Source organism: Pelecanus crispus, chromosome 1, assembly GCF_030463565.1.
Source record: "Pelecanus crispus isolate bPelCri1 chromosome 1, bPelCri1.pri, whole genome shotgun sequence".
Taxonomy (NCBI): domain Eukaryota; kingdom Metazoa; phylum Chordata; class Aves; order Pelecaniformes; family Pelecanidae; genus Pelecanus; species Pelecanus crispus.
This window is the reverse complement of record NC_134643.1, coordinates 81,696,660-81,708,873: the sequence shown is the minus strand read 5'-3', so window position 1 is coordinate 81,708,873 and position 12,214 is coordinate 81,696,660. Positions and strand designations below refer to the sequence as shown.

The following is a 12,214-nucleotide window of genomic DNA, read 5'->3' as shown; positions in this document are numbered from 1 at the left end:
GAGACGTTAATTTCATTTTAACTTGTCATGGTGTAATTTAACATTTTCATTTTCTGGTCTGTATAATTGCCATAGAGCTACTTAACCCTGCTGCCAGTGCAGAATGGACACTTTTTTTCAGTGGGATACAAAAGTATATGGAGATCAAAACCAGACAGGCATATGCAATAAAAAAGCAGGGTGCTCAGGGCTATTCCCAGGGTATGATTTTTATGCATAAAGACTCGTAAACAAAGATTTAGAGCTGAGCAAGTATCCCAATGCTTTGACTCTAGAAAGCCAATCAATGGTGACTGTATTAACTCACATCACCAACCATATGCTTATTAAATATTTAAGTAACTCGTAAGTTCTTGAACAAAGATCACTGCTACATTAATAGCAGTGTGCTAGTCCTGCATGAAACAAAGTTTATGTGAGGAGCAAACACATTCAAACTTATTCATTCCATAAAAGACAGACAGCCCACAAGCGTCCACAACAATGGAATGGCTGATGCACAAGTGCTCCCGTCTCCCAAGAATCTTTGGAAAATGATCTTGAGAAGAGGCTTTTGGCTGAGGTGTTGGACTGGGCCTCCAAATCTGGATGGAACCATTTTACCAAAAATTTCTTCAGCAAACTTACGAATCATGTAGTCCTCCTGCTCCAGCAGTAAAATGGAGAGTTGTAAAACCCTGTTTAATGGACATTCTGTCAGACTGTATTTGGTAAATATCACAAGGAGTGCCAGCACAGGGGAGAGAAGACATACAAGTACAGCAGAAGGAAATCCAGCCTCTCATAAAGGACATAAAATAATTGTTTTCTCTCTGTGTATACACATGACCTATTACATTAATCCCTTGAAGCTGCAGCAGGTTTCTCCTCATACACTACATGCTCCTCTAAATGCTGGACAGTGGTGCTCTCTTTCAATATTCAGAGCCTCATCTCTGTTTTTTATTAGGGGAGTGGACATTGCATGCATGCTATGTTGTTTCTGCAGGGTTTTCTACCACACTTCTGTTTTGTTGCAAGGCACTCACCACACAATGGTTTGTTATTGTGGAGTTGTTAGTCATGGCTTAAACGCAGTTTCTCTTCTGTGTTTTCTTTAATTGTAGGGCTATTTATGAACACTGGGTTCTTTACATTGGTTTTATTTCTTAAAAAAAAAAAAAAAAAAGAGTATGGAAGCATTTATAACATAACACAGATGAAAAATTAAACAGACATTTGGGATGGAAAGAGAAAAGCAAGCTAATTTTAGGTTCACTGATCTTGACAGCGTCCCTTTAAGACAAAGCTAAAAATGCTTCAAACCCAGCAATACCATAAATGTCCTGCTGCTTTTGCTTCTGGTTCCTCCCCACACTTTCCAGGGGAATTCCACAAGGGATCGGCTTGAATCCCAGATTAAAGCAACATGGCTCCCTTTCCCCTCGGAATAGAGGTGAGTCTGCATTTTGAAGATTTTAAAACCCCAAAGTGAAGCTTTCCAGGAGGGTAACAGACTGGCTTAGCACCACTGGGACTCCCACACTGCAGGCTCTCCATACCCTGAAGCACAGGTCTCTCACTTTCCCACCTCAGGACTGCTTTGCAAGTTCCCACTGGAGCAGGAAGGATCTCATCCCTCCACACACTTCCACTGAGGACTGCTGGTGCAGGAAACTGCTGTGTTAACTCTGTCTGGGTAACAACCAGGTACATTAGAAAAAAATTGCACTTGACTGAATTACTCTCTCAAGAAGCTGAAACCAGCTCACGGAACTGGCCCTTTACAACAAGTTTTTTCACACTTAACCTGGATGCCTCTGCCACAGTCATGAGGCAGCAGTAAGGAGCTAACAGATTTAGGGTTCAACTCGCCAGCTGTTTACATCAAGGGTGACAGCTAAATTGGCTCTGAGTCACCCCAATGCAAACCCAGTGACAAAAGGCTCAGTTTCCCACAGGTGATGAACAAAGACCATGCCAGAAAATGTAAAGCAGGATTTTCCTGGTCCAAAAGCCACAACTTCCCCAGCTAGATCAGTAATGAGGCTTCACTGTTCCCCATCCAATGTATTCTGCATAAAGCTCTTTCAAGTAAAATAGCTGCATCTATACTATGCCCAGCCATGGTGCAAGAGTAAACCTGAGACTGGGCTTCCCACCCATCCAAATTGCTTGCCTGTATGATCACTTTGAAGCTGGCCTTAGATTCACTGTAAGAAACACCCAGGAGGCAGGCTTGAGCAGGTAAGTTAAATTCAGAGGAGCACCTGAGGCTGCCTGTGGAAGAGGCCACCTTAGGTAGGAGGCAGGCATAACCAACATCTCCTTTGCTCATGATTTTCATCCTGTTTACCTAGCCTAACAACTGGATGTAACTCACAATCCTGAAGGAGCCAGGCCCAGGCACCTCATAGGGCTGACCGAGGTATGGTCACTGAGGCTGACAGGACGGCCGGCTGGGATTTCCACAGCCCAGCCAGCCTGCCGGTAGATTATTACAAGTTATGAATTGAAAGACCAGGAGGCACTGCTAAACAGAGGAAGCAGATGGGCCCTGCCCTGCATAGCTCACAATATAAACATGCAAGAAAAGCCCATAGTGGAAGAAGAAGATGCAACATCAAGAACATTAAATACTGCAAACAGTCAGGTAGCAAGCAGGGCCACTGTCCTGGCCTAATTTTTTTTTTTTTTTTTTTGTGGGTTGGGATTGGTTAGGAAAGGACTAGCTACCCAGAGAGAGAATGAAGTATAAGGTGAAAAGGAGACTGTGAGGAAAGGCAAGCATAGGAGGGCAGTGAGAGGGAGGAACAAGGCTTAAGTGGCCATAATGTCAGAGAAGAGCAAAGAGGGGGCTGGAAGAAGCGAATCATCTGAGAAAGGGGCCAGTCCAGACCCCACTAAAATCAGTGGGCATTTAAGCACTCATTTCAGTGGGACGAGGATTAGTATCAGAATCATTAATTTGACATTCTGGCCACCTCTCACAGTCCCTTTGTCTTATGCTGCTCTTATTTTATTTTCCCTGTATGTGCGTCAGTCAGTTTTGTTCCACAAAGATCCTTCCAAAGCAAATATTTTTATTGCTTGGTGTTCTAAATGCAGCTTAGGGTGAAGGGCTTTTTTCCTGTCTCACTACATACTTTCAGTTCAATGCATTTAATATTCTAGTAACTAAATAACAATATGCTTAATGCTTCGAAGTGGCTTTCCAGCTGCTAGCCAAAATTGTAGAATAATTAACAGGTGCCAAAGGATTAATAAAAGGAGCAGCATAATTAATAGACACTACAGAAAAAAATGGATCCTTGGCAACCCTGACAGTGTTGTTGTTTCCTTCTCCTTAATTGTTTCCTGCATTCCTTAAAAAACAAAAAAAAAAAAAAAAGGAAAGAAAACCGGTGCCCTTAAAACACAAATGATGCATATAAGCAACAATGTGTCATCAGGAGAAAGAAACTCATAATAAACTGCTTTCAGGTCTGATAAATGACTTAGTTTAAAGACCCTGCCCAACCAAGAGCCCAACTGCCTGGCCTGCCCTGCTACTCATGTCCACACTTGGTGGTTATACAGAGGGCTTTTTTGCAGAATGTGGTACAGCTAGGGTGACAAAGATGACAAACCAATACAGAGCCACTGGACTGGTCCCCATCAAATCAGAGTATCAAATATCAATATAAACAGGCATACAGAAAGATTCCTATGAAACACTCACTAAAAATGTAAAGCCTTTAATATAATCATTGCAGAAAAATAAATAAATTTCTCTTCTGTCCTCCTTAATGAAGGCAGTAGAACAGACAGTAATTACAAGGGACACAGAAATACTGAAATAAAAAACGTGATATCACTAGCTATATGTGACCAGGTCTGGATACTCTGAAGTTCATCAAAATCAGCTGTAGCCTGGAACGTATTGCATACTGGAAAACCAAAGACCAGAACCCAAGTCTACATTTGAAACAAAAAGTACTCAAACGATTTTACAACTAGGTCCTTAGCTTTCCCCACCACCACAACCCCCCAAAAAGTGAGTGCAGTCAACAGAACACCACCACCGCAGTCCCAATGTAAAAGTTCTCCCCCCGAGGTGATGCATGTATCCTGACATCTAGAATGTATTTTATTACTCTGAACATTAGTGCAGGCTGTTGGGGGTTCAGAAAAAAGCAACAGCAAGAAAAATTAGTTGCTGCCAAGAATAATTGCTTCATGTATACAGAAAAGTATGTGCAGTGGGCCTTACTATGACAATGGGCTGCAGGCGTACAAAGGATGACAACACCAAAGAAAGAAGAGTAATTAGTTCAGAGGAAGAAACAAATTCTTGTTCATGCTCGTATCAATAGAAAACACTGAAATCTTTGCCCACGAGGTCCACCTCCCTAAACAAACACACATGCGTTCCCAAGGGAAGATGCCCTTCAGAGATAAAAATAAAATTGTACAAATCGACAGAAACGTGCAAGGGGGAATGCTGCTGCACAGGATCAGACCATGCAACAAGTCCTTTTTCAGCACTGATATTTCTGTGTCTCTTGTTGAAGAAGTTTTATGTTGAAGGAGACAAAGAAAACTATGAAGCTTTTAGTGCATATTTACAGTTACTGTTGTAGAACGCAAATCACTTTATTTTCATCTTTCATATGACAAGAAAGGAAAAAACTATTTTCTCTCTGATTCAGAGCATATTAATAGACACAGGGAAGGGTTCTCATGTCCATCTCTTAAATGCTGTATCCTCTGTCCAGTTCCAAGAACTTTTTACCACAAAGTATTGGCCATAGCTCAAAATGAGTAACTAATGACATTGTACCAGACAAGACAAAAAGATTGGTTTTAATATGGGGGGGGGGGGGGGGGGGGAGCGAGAGAGTATGCGTGCAAGAGCGAGCACTTTCTCTCTGTGGTAATATGGAGTAAGTTTCCTCAGAGATAAGGGGCATGCAAATAGTTTCAGAAGTTCCACCTATCTCAGCATTCTTCATTATCACAATATCACAATATCTGGGCAGTTTTCACAACTTTTAAGAGTCTTTGCACTCATGGTTTTTTCATTTTACAGCAGGAAAGCTAAAACAAGATGTCCAAGGTCACAGAAGGCACCAAGGGCAGAGCCTTGTGTGAGAGCTGAACTTGCTTCTCTCAAATCCTCGGTAAACATCTCCATTTTCCAAACGCTCCTCCTATCTGACATTAGTGCAGTCTAGTAGAGATCAGATATGCTGCAAAGCTACCACAGCATACACACCAGGGACAAAGAGCAAACCAGAGATCACTGTATTTTCTGACTAGATACCTAAAACAGAGGAAAATGTATTCTCCAGCTCCCTGCTGGTACTTCGTTTACAATGCCCCCAATACTCAGTTACTCAGTAAGAAGTGGATGTTAGGCAAACAAGTATGTTTAAAAATACAGGTCAAAAGTCCCTTACAGAGAAGTACAGCATCAGAGAAAGGTCTGCGTTACCAGACAATGACTCTCACTCTCCCAGAGCTTTAAAGTTAAGACTGAATACATTGTACTTCCATACTATAGGAACAGAGCAGGCTGGGAAGAAAGCAACTCATTAAAACAAGAAAGGCTGTGCAAGAAGGGGAAAGTGCCTTCATGTCACCCCCAAGAAAAGGGGTTTCTCTATACTTCTAGCTGTGTTGACCAAAGATAGAGAGTCCTCCTCTGTATGCTTGTAGCAAAGGGGTATCTGCATTCCACCCTTCTAAACTTTGCACTTCTCCCTTTTTCAGCCTCTGGATCAAATCAGCTCAGCATAGCTGAGACCCATTTGCTCACCAAACAGTGAGAAATAATTGATTGCACCAAAGGAAATTGCTCAACTAATTGTCCTGATACTGTTGGCTGTTAGCGCCTTCGGAGTGCTCTTAAACATTAGAAACAGTGACATTTCTAGTAGGAAGGCATAAAACACTGTCTGAATCCACAGAGTGCACTTCATGTTCCACCTTTAATGTTTGTGTCTAGTTCTGCCTTCACTTGGGCTAACTACTGTTTTCAGCTGCACCTGTAGTATAGCTCTTGAACTTGCAAGCTGGCAGAAATGAAGATGTACAGGTTAGGACTGAACTCTGCCTTTATTTTGGTAAATGCCATCAGAATGTCATGGAAACAGAGAATGAGCGGAGGCCTGACAAGCCATCAGCTCTGTGTATGACTGGAGAAACTTACCGTATCTCCCTGTTGCACTGGAATGAGTGAGGGTTGAGAGAAGTTATTACGCTTCACCTAATCAACAAAAACAACAATAAGGCTGGAACCAAATGAAATCTTAGACCTAGAAAACCCTAAGACTTTGCAGATCTAAACCCAGTCTTCACATACAGTACCACAGCCTGAACTAGAAATTAGCTACTTTGCCTGACTTCTAAGGCAGTTTGGATTTAGGACCAAAGCCATCTCTCAGACTCGTCTCTCAAAAAAAAAAAAAATGAGAGGTGTCCATGCAGGAACTGCAAAATCCCATATTAATACCTCTTAAACCTCATGACCTGAGATCCAAAAGGTGCTTAGTTATTTCTATACCTGGTATTAGGAAGACTACTCCTGAAACATGATCTTCAGTTCTGTTGTCCTCACTTTAAGAAGGATGCCTGAAGTAGGAAACAGTTCACAGAGATGATACAAACAGAATTATGAAATCTTGAAGCTTTACAGGAAGACTGACAGCTTTAAGAACCTCTCTTCCTACCCAGTTTAGCCAAGAAAAGGTTAAGAAGTGACTTTATCTAAAAGCACCTATATCAGGAGTAGTCTTTTGACAATATTTAGCAGGAAAGGAGATAACGAGATCTAATAGTTGGAAACTGAAGCTTGACTAATTCAAACTATAAATAGGGCACTTAAAAAAAGCAAATAAGGAGGATAATTAAGCATTGAAAGAACATCTAGAGACCTTATATCCTCCCCATCACTGAAGTCTTTACATGAAGAGCAGAAATCTTTCTGCATAACATGCTGTAGCTCAAACAGTCACTGCACCTAAACACAGGAGTTACTGAGTGAAGTTCTGTAACTCAAGTTATACCAGAGATCGTTTTAGGAATTCATAATGGTCCCTTCTAGCCTAGCTATGAATCTATATGCTTTAAACAGGTTCTAACAGTGTGTGGGTCAGTTGGTCAGTGACAGTGTTTGGGTCAATATTGACTGTATACTAAGCTACAAAATACTATACTGCCAGGGACTACAACTAGTAAGGCTATGCAAACATGCTCCACGTTGTTTATGACCTGAGACACTAACTTTGTGGAAGACTATTCCACAGATATTTAATGATTAATCGTCTGTGTTTTTACACTACAAGTCAGACTGGTGTGAAAATACTAATGGGAAAGAAGCCTCCTTGCAAGTTTAAAAATGTGCCAATCAAAAGAAAAGAAAAAACAAAACAAAAATCAAGGTGAAAGGTTGCATCACACCTAAAAATATTGGATAAAAAGTTTTCACTGAGAGGAAGCCTTATAAGCTTCACACTACCTAGCAATGCTAGCTAGCTGATGGGACGGAAGCAGGTAGCAAACACAGTGCCACACCCCTTTCCATACCAAGGGTCTCTGCCTTCCTCCCTTCTGTCAGACCCAGTGGGGAAGGCAATAAGTAATTGGAAAGCCAACTGGAAGTGATCCTAGCTGTGGAGAGGACAGACAGTGGCTCCCACAGCAGAAGTAAATAGTACCAACTAATGCAATGAGGGGGTGGGGGAAAGGGAGAGGAATCTCGGGGATTAAAAACCACAGTGGGGAAAAGAACTGCTGGAGAAGAATTGCTTCTGTGTCAGCTTCTTTGTGTATAAATTTTGGGCAAAACATAGGAATGCCCTGTAAGTGTGGCAGCAAGTCCTCCCTGGGCTGGGGAAACAGGCCAGCAGCCACACACGTGGGCAAGCAGGGTCTGGGAGCTTGGGGATACTCAGGCAGTGACCAGACGGCCAGAAATGCTGCAGTGCCAGCTCCCATTCTCATCAGAAAGCACAAAAAAAAAACCCCTGGGCTACACTACAGCACAGGCAGAAGACAATAAGAGGCAGCAGCAGGCAAAACCAGGACCATGCAAAATGCAGCGTGGGCAACGAGTGACCTTGGGGTAGTGCAACTCGGTGGCCAGCAAGGGAGTGAGCATGGGATTACAGAAGCACTGGGAGCACAGTTTGCATCCAGAAAAGGAGAGTGCCTAGAAGACAGCTGAGGACGGGAATGAGAATGTCTTGTGATAAACATGGACTTTTTTTTTTCCTCCCTCTGAAATCCCAAACCCATTTGTCAGATGGCAATGCACAATGTTTGCTCCCGGCCCTGTTGCTCTTGCTGCCGCTCAAGTACCCCAGGAATGTAACACCTGACAAAAGTTTACTTAAAACCTCTCAATTTACATCAGAACTTCTTCCCCTCCAAAAAGGAAAATTCCACTCTTCCTTGTCCTTATCCTATTTCACTAATTCACCTCTCACTGGCCAACAGCCCTTGGCCTTTCCTATTCCTCAAACATTAAATCATCTCAGCAAGGAAGCGCCTGGCTCCTGCCTTGCCCCCAGCTCCAGTTTTTGTTCCAATGTCAGTGATATGCCCTTCCTCCTTTGCAGCATCCTTTTGTGCACAGCTAAGCTCATTCTTCCTCCTTTCCCACTGCCTCTGTCAGCACACACGCTCTGCAGTGGAGAGCTTGGGCACCAGAAGTATTAGAGACCCGTAACAACGTCAAAAATACCCACAGCACAACGGCAGTCCACTTGCCACAGTCTGTGAAACCCTGACCTTGTGTCGCAGCACATCACTGAGCAATTCCTATACCGTGGAAGGAAACGTAGCACTTCCTGTCAAAATAAAACCTCCACATTTGTGCCTGTCATGAGAAATAAGCCAAATCCTTGATAGGGGGTGCAGGGGATTGGGGGGGAGGATATGATATAATGTACTGTATTTAAGAGTAATTTCCTTTGGTTAAAAAGAATATTAAAAAAAAAAAATCAAACCAGCTAGAGCTTTAAAAAAAGAAAAAAGTCTAAAGCCAGGGGGCTTCCCCACTGTCTTCCATAAAAATAGAAACACCTCCTCACCCCACCCTGCCCCCTCCTCAATCCAAGAATGTAAGAAGCCTCCGCGCTGACACTCACGCAGGTGTGCCGGCAGTCTGATCGTGTCCTCCTCCATCCTGATCGCTCGAGGCACTGGGACATGTAGTGGTGACGAAGAAGTGTAATTTGGTACCGGGCTCACTGGAGGTGTGTACGAAATTCTTTCCTGCTGTTAAAAAGAAAGCGGGGGTTGGGGGGGGTGGGGGGTTGGGGAAGAGAAACAGAGAGGACAACGTGAACTTTGGAACAGAGGTGTGAAACCAAGGCAGGGGAGGGGGAAGTGGGAGGAAGGAAGGAAGTGTGCGCACGTGGCGGGGGCGGGCAGCACTAGCGATGCACCTGGCTGCCCAGGGAGCCACAGAGGTCACAGCCTGTCCGCTTGCGGGCAAGCGCTGCACGGGCGACGTGCTGCCCGGCTCTGCAGCCAGGGGCCGAACAGCTTCTAGGGTGATGGGTTTAATTTTCAAAAGGTCCATGAAGTTTCCAAGGGTCTTCTCAGAAATTTGCCAAGGGAGGAAAGGGAAGTGACACACAAGTGGGGAGACTCTGAGGGTTTTATGTTGGTGAAAATCTGACAGCAACTCCATGATACGTGCATGAGTACCGTTACAGAAAGTGCCAAAACCACGTAATCTTATGCTAACAAATCAGTCATGATCTGAGCACATTTATTAAGTATTTAACACTTTAGTCCTTCATAGCATTTTAAAGACATTAAGCAATTAGTTTTGTCTTTGCTGCAGAAAACCATACTCTACCACTAAACCTACTCTCTATTTACCATCAAGTAATGTAGTACCTTTTCTTCCTTGCCTCATCTAGTTACTAGCACTTTCTTTGCTGTAGTTTAACTTACAACCAAATAAGTCAGCATACAGAAAGAAGCTACTATGCAAGGACGGTCAAGTAGAGTTAAAGGGCAATTTGTGAATGTTGCATTAGTTTCATAATCGTCACTGTTAGGTTTGCATTTCTGAAAACATCTGCCAAGAAATTTAAGACTGAAATTTCATCTGATCTGATAGGAAAATTCTTCCGTATTCTAAGCCTGTACTCCAATCACAGCACAAATTATACCCTCTGTAAATAAACATAGCCACAATCTTACAGGAGCATAAAAAAATTATCATATGCTTCCTGGAAGGCAATGCGTGTTATTCCCCAAAATCGCGCTGCTGACATTTAACGATGGTAGTGCAAACAGTGTGGATTTACATCCACATACATACAGAGGCAAAAGGAGCTACCTTCATTTCTGAGCATTTGCAGGAGAGTACCTGTGCAGCTCCTTACCCTGACCCCAGTCTCTGGCAAATGGAAAAGACAAACTTGGTGCTGGAGCAAGAGAAAGTAATTAGTTGCATTACAAACCACAACATTATCACGGCCTTGCAGCAGGGAACTAGACTGAGGCTGATAGAGACACCTGCAGAACACAACATTAGCACCCTCACCACCAGTGAAGGGAAGAAGAGGTTTGTACGACATGAGTGAGTAACTAAATGTACCGAAGCAGAAAACTCTTCAGGCAGACTAGGTGACATGTCCAAAAAGAAATGAGACATGGAGCACCTAGAAAGTCTTGCATCTCTCAGCCACCACTTCAAAGCAAGCCCAGCTCATTCTGGCACAAGGTTCTGCTATCAGCTTGCTGCTCAGGAGCTCATGCAGAACCAGAAGTTTCACACCTCAGTGTCTGGAGTCCCACCACTGTACTGTAGCCACCACTGCTGACAGTCACGGCAGAGAAGACTGGATGACATGTGGAGAATAAATGATCCATCTGACACTAACTATTCTGGGTTTAGACAGAGTGGGAAGACGGGCCTGATTCACACCACCACCACTATATGTTATTATATCTGCGAGTACAGCCTCCATGGCTTTCAGCTCAGTACTGCTTAACCAGAAATTGTTCAATCTTATATTCCAGTCTCCCTCAAAGCCCTTTAACACCTTACTGTGTCCACTCCGTTTCTTTCTACTCATCATTTTCCAGGCAACAGCAATCCATTAGCTCATATGAATTTAGTTTTTCTTAGTTAACAAACAAGGATGTTCATTGAGACATGGTGAAAGATGCACCTGTGGAGCTACAAAACATTATTCTGCTTTCAACTTATGCAACTCCTTCCCTGACCCGAAGCGTCTGACACTATGCTTCATGTTCCCGCAAGGTGCAGCCCTCTGTGCCCATTCTGCAGTCTCGCTGCCCATTTGCACCTTCTCACCACTATTGCATATACCAGCGATTCGCAACAAGACCAGCCACTTCCTCGCATTTCCTGCTGCGATCCACAGCTCAGATAATCGAACCACACTGCAGCTGCTCGTTTTGTTTATTGAATGAGATATTTATAAAAAGAGGAACACTTCTGAAACAGCCACACAGATGCTTGCCTCTGCAAACAGGCACTAGAGGATAGATGGGAGACCTGAAATCCTTTTCCTCCCTCCCAAAGAATGCAGAATACAGTCCAACCTCAGGTCACATTTTCATGCTCACAGAAATACTGAATCACTGCTGCAGAGACAAGGGCTAAGTGGCTTCAAGGGGCTTCTCACTGGCCAACAGCAGGAGGAAAGTGCAAGCAGAAGACGAAATTAAATCCAGAACCCCGTGCACTTCCCTCAACACACAGGAGGTGCTGTATCAAAGACATTGCACTTCAAGTACCTGCTCCCTTTCTCTCCGTACTGATCAATCCCCTAAAGGCATACAGTAACCTGATTTATACCAAGACAGCTTCATTGAGATTTACTATTATAAATAAATAAATAGATTTGTTGTTTCCTGGTATTCATAAGAACAGGACAGTAAAAACCAAAAAGAAGTTGTGGAAATGCAGTTACGTTTTCCACACACTGTGGATGTCCACAGTAGTATGTGAATTGGTAATATTTGCAGAACACATTTTACAAGGCACAAAGAGGAGTTAGCTATCCAACTCTTACTGCTGCCTTTGAAATGCCCTCTCTTACTAATCCTGCATTTTTTTCCAGCACCTTTAACCCAAATATCAAAGCAATTTACAAGACATTAGGTAAGTTTTTTCCTTTTTATTAGACACACGGACAACCTGAGTTACAGAAAGAGCAAAGCTCAAATGAGCTAAGTAATTTCAGAGTTAAGCTGTCTT

The 12,214-nt window shown here is 43.1% G+C and overlaps 1 protein-coding gene across 2 annotated transcripts in view; it reads right to left on the bottom strand.

The window, feature by feature from the left end:
- Positions 1 to 12,214, bottom strand: part of ETV6 (ETS variant transcription factor 6) — a 141,228-nt gene that overhangs the window by 83,567 nt on the left and 45,447 nt on the right. Inside the window, exon 2 of one of the 2 annotated variants that reach the window (XM_075721278.1) lies at positions 9,114 to 9,243. In XM_075721278.1, the coding sequence (XP_075577393.1) occupies positions 9,114 to 9,243 (130 nt within the window). The remainder of the gene's footprint in view (positions 1 to 9,113; positions 9,244 to 12,214) is intronic. The other variant, XM_075721285.1, reaches the window with a different exon arrangement.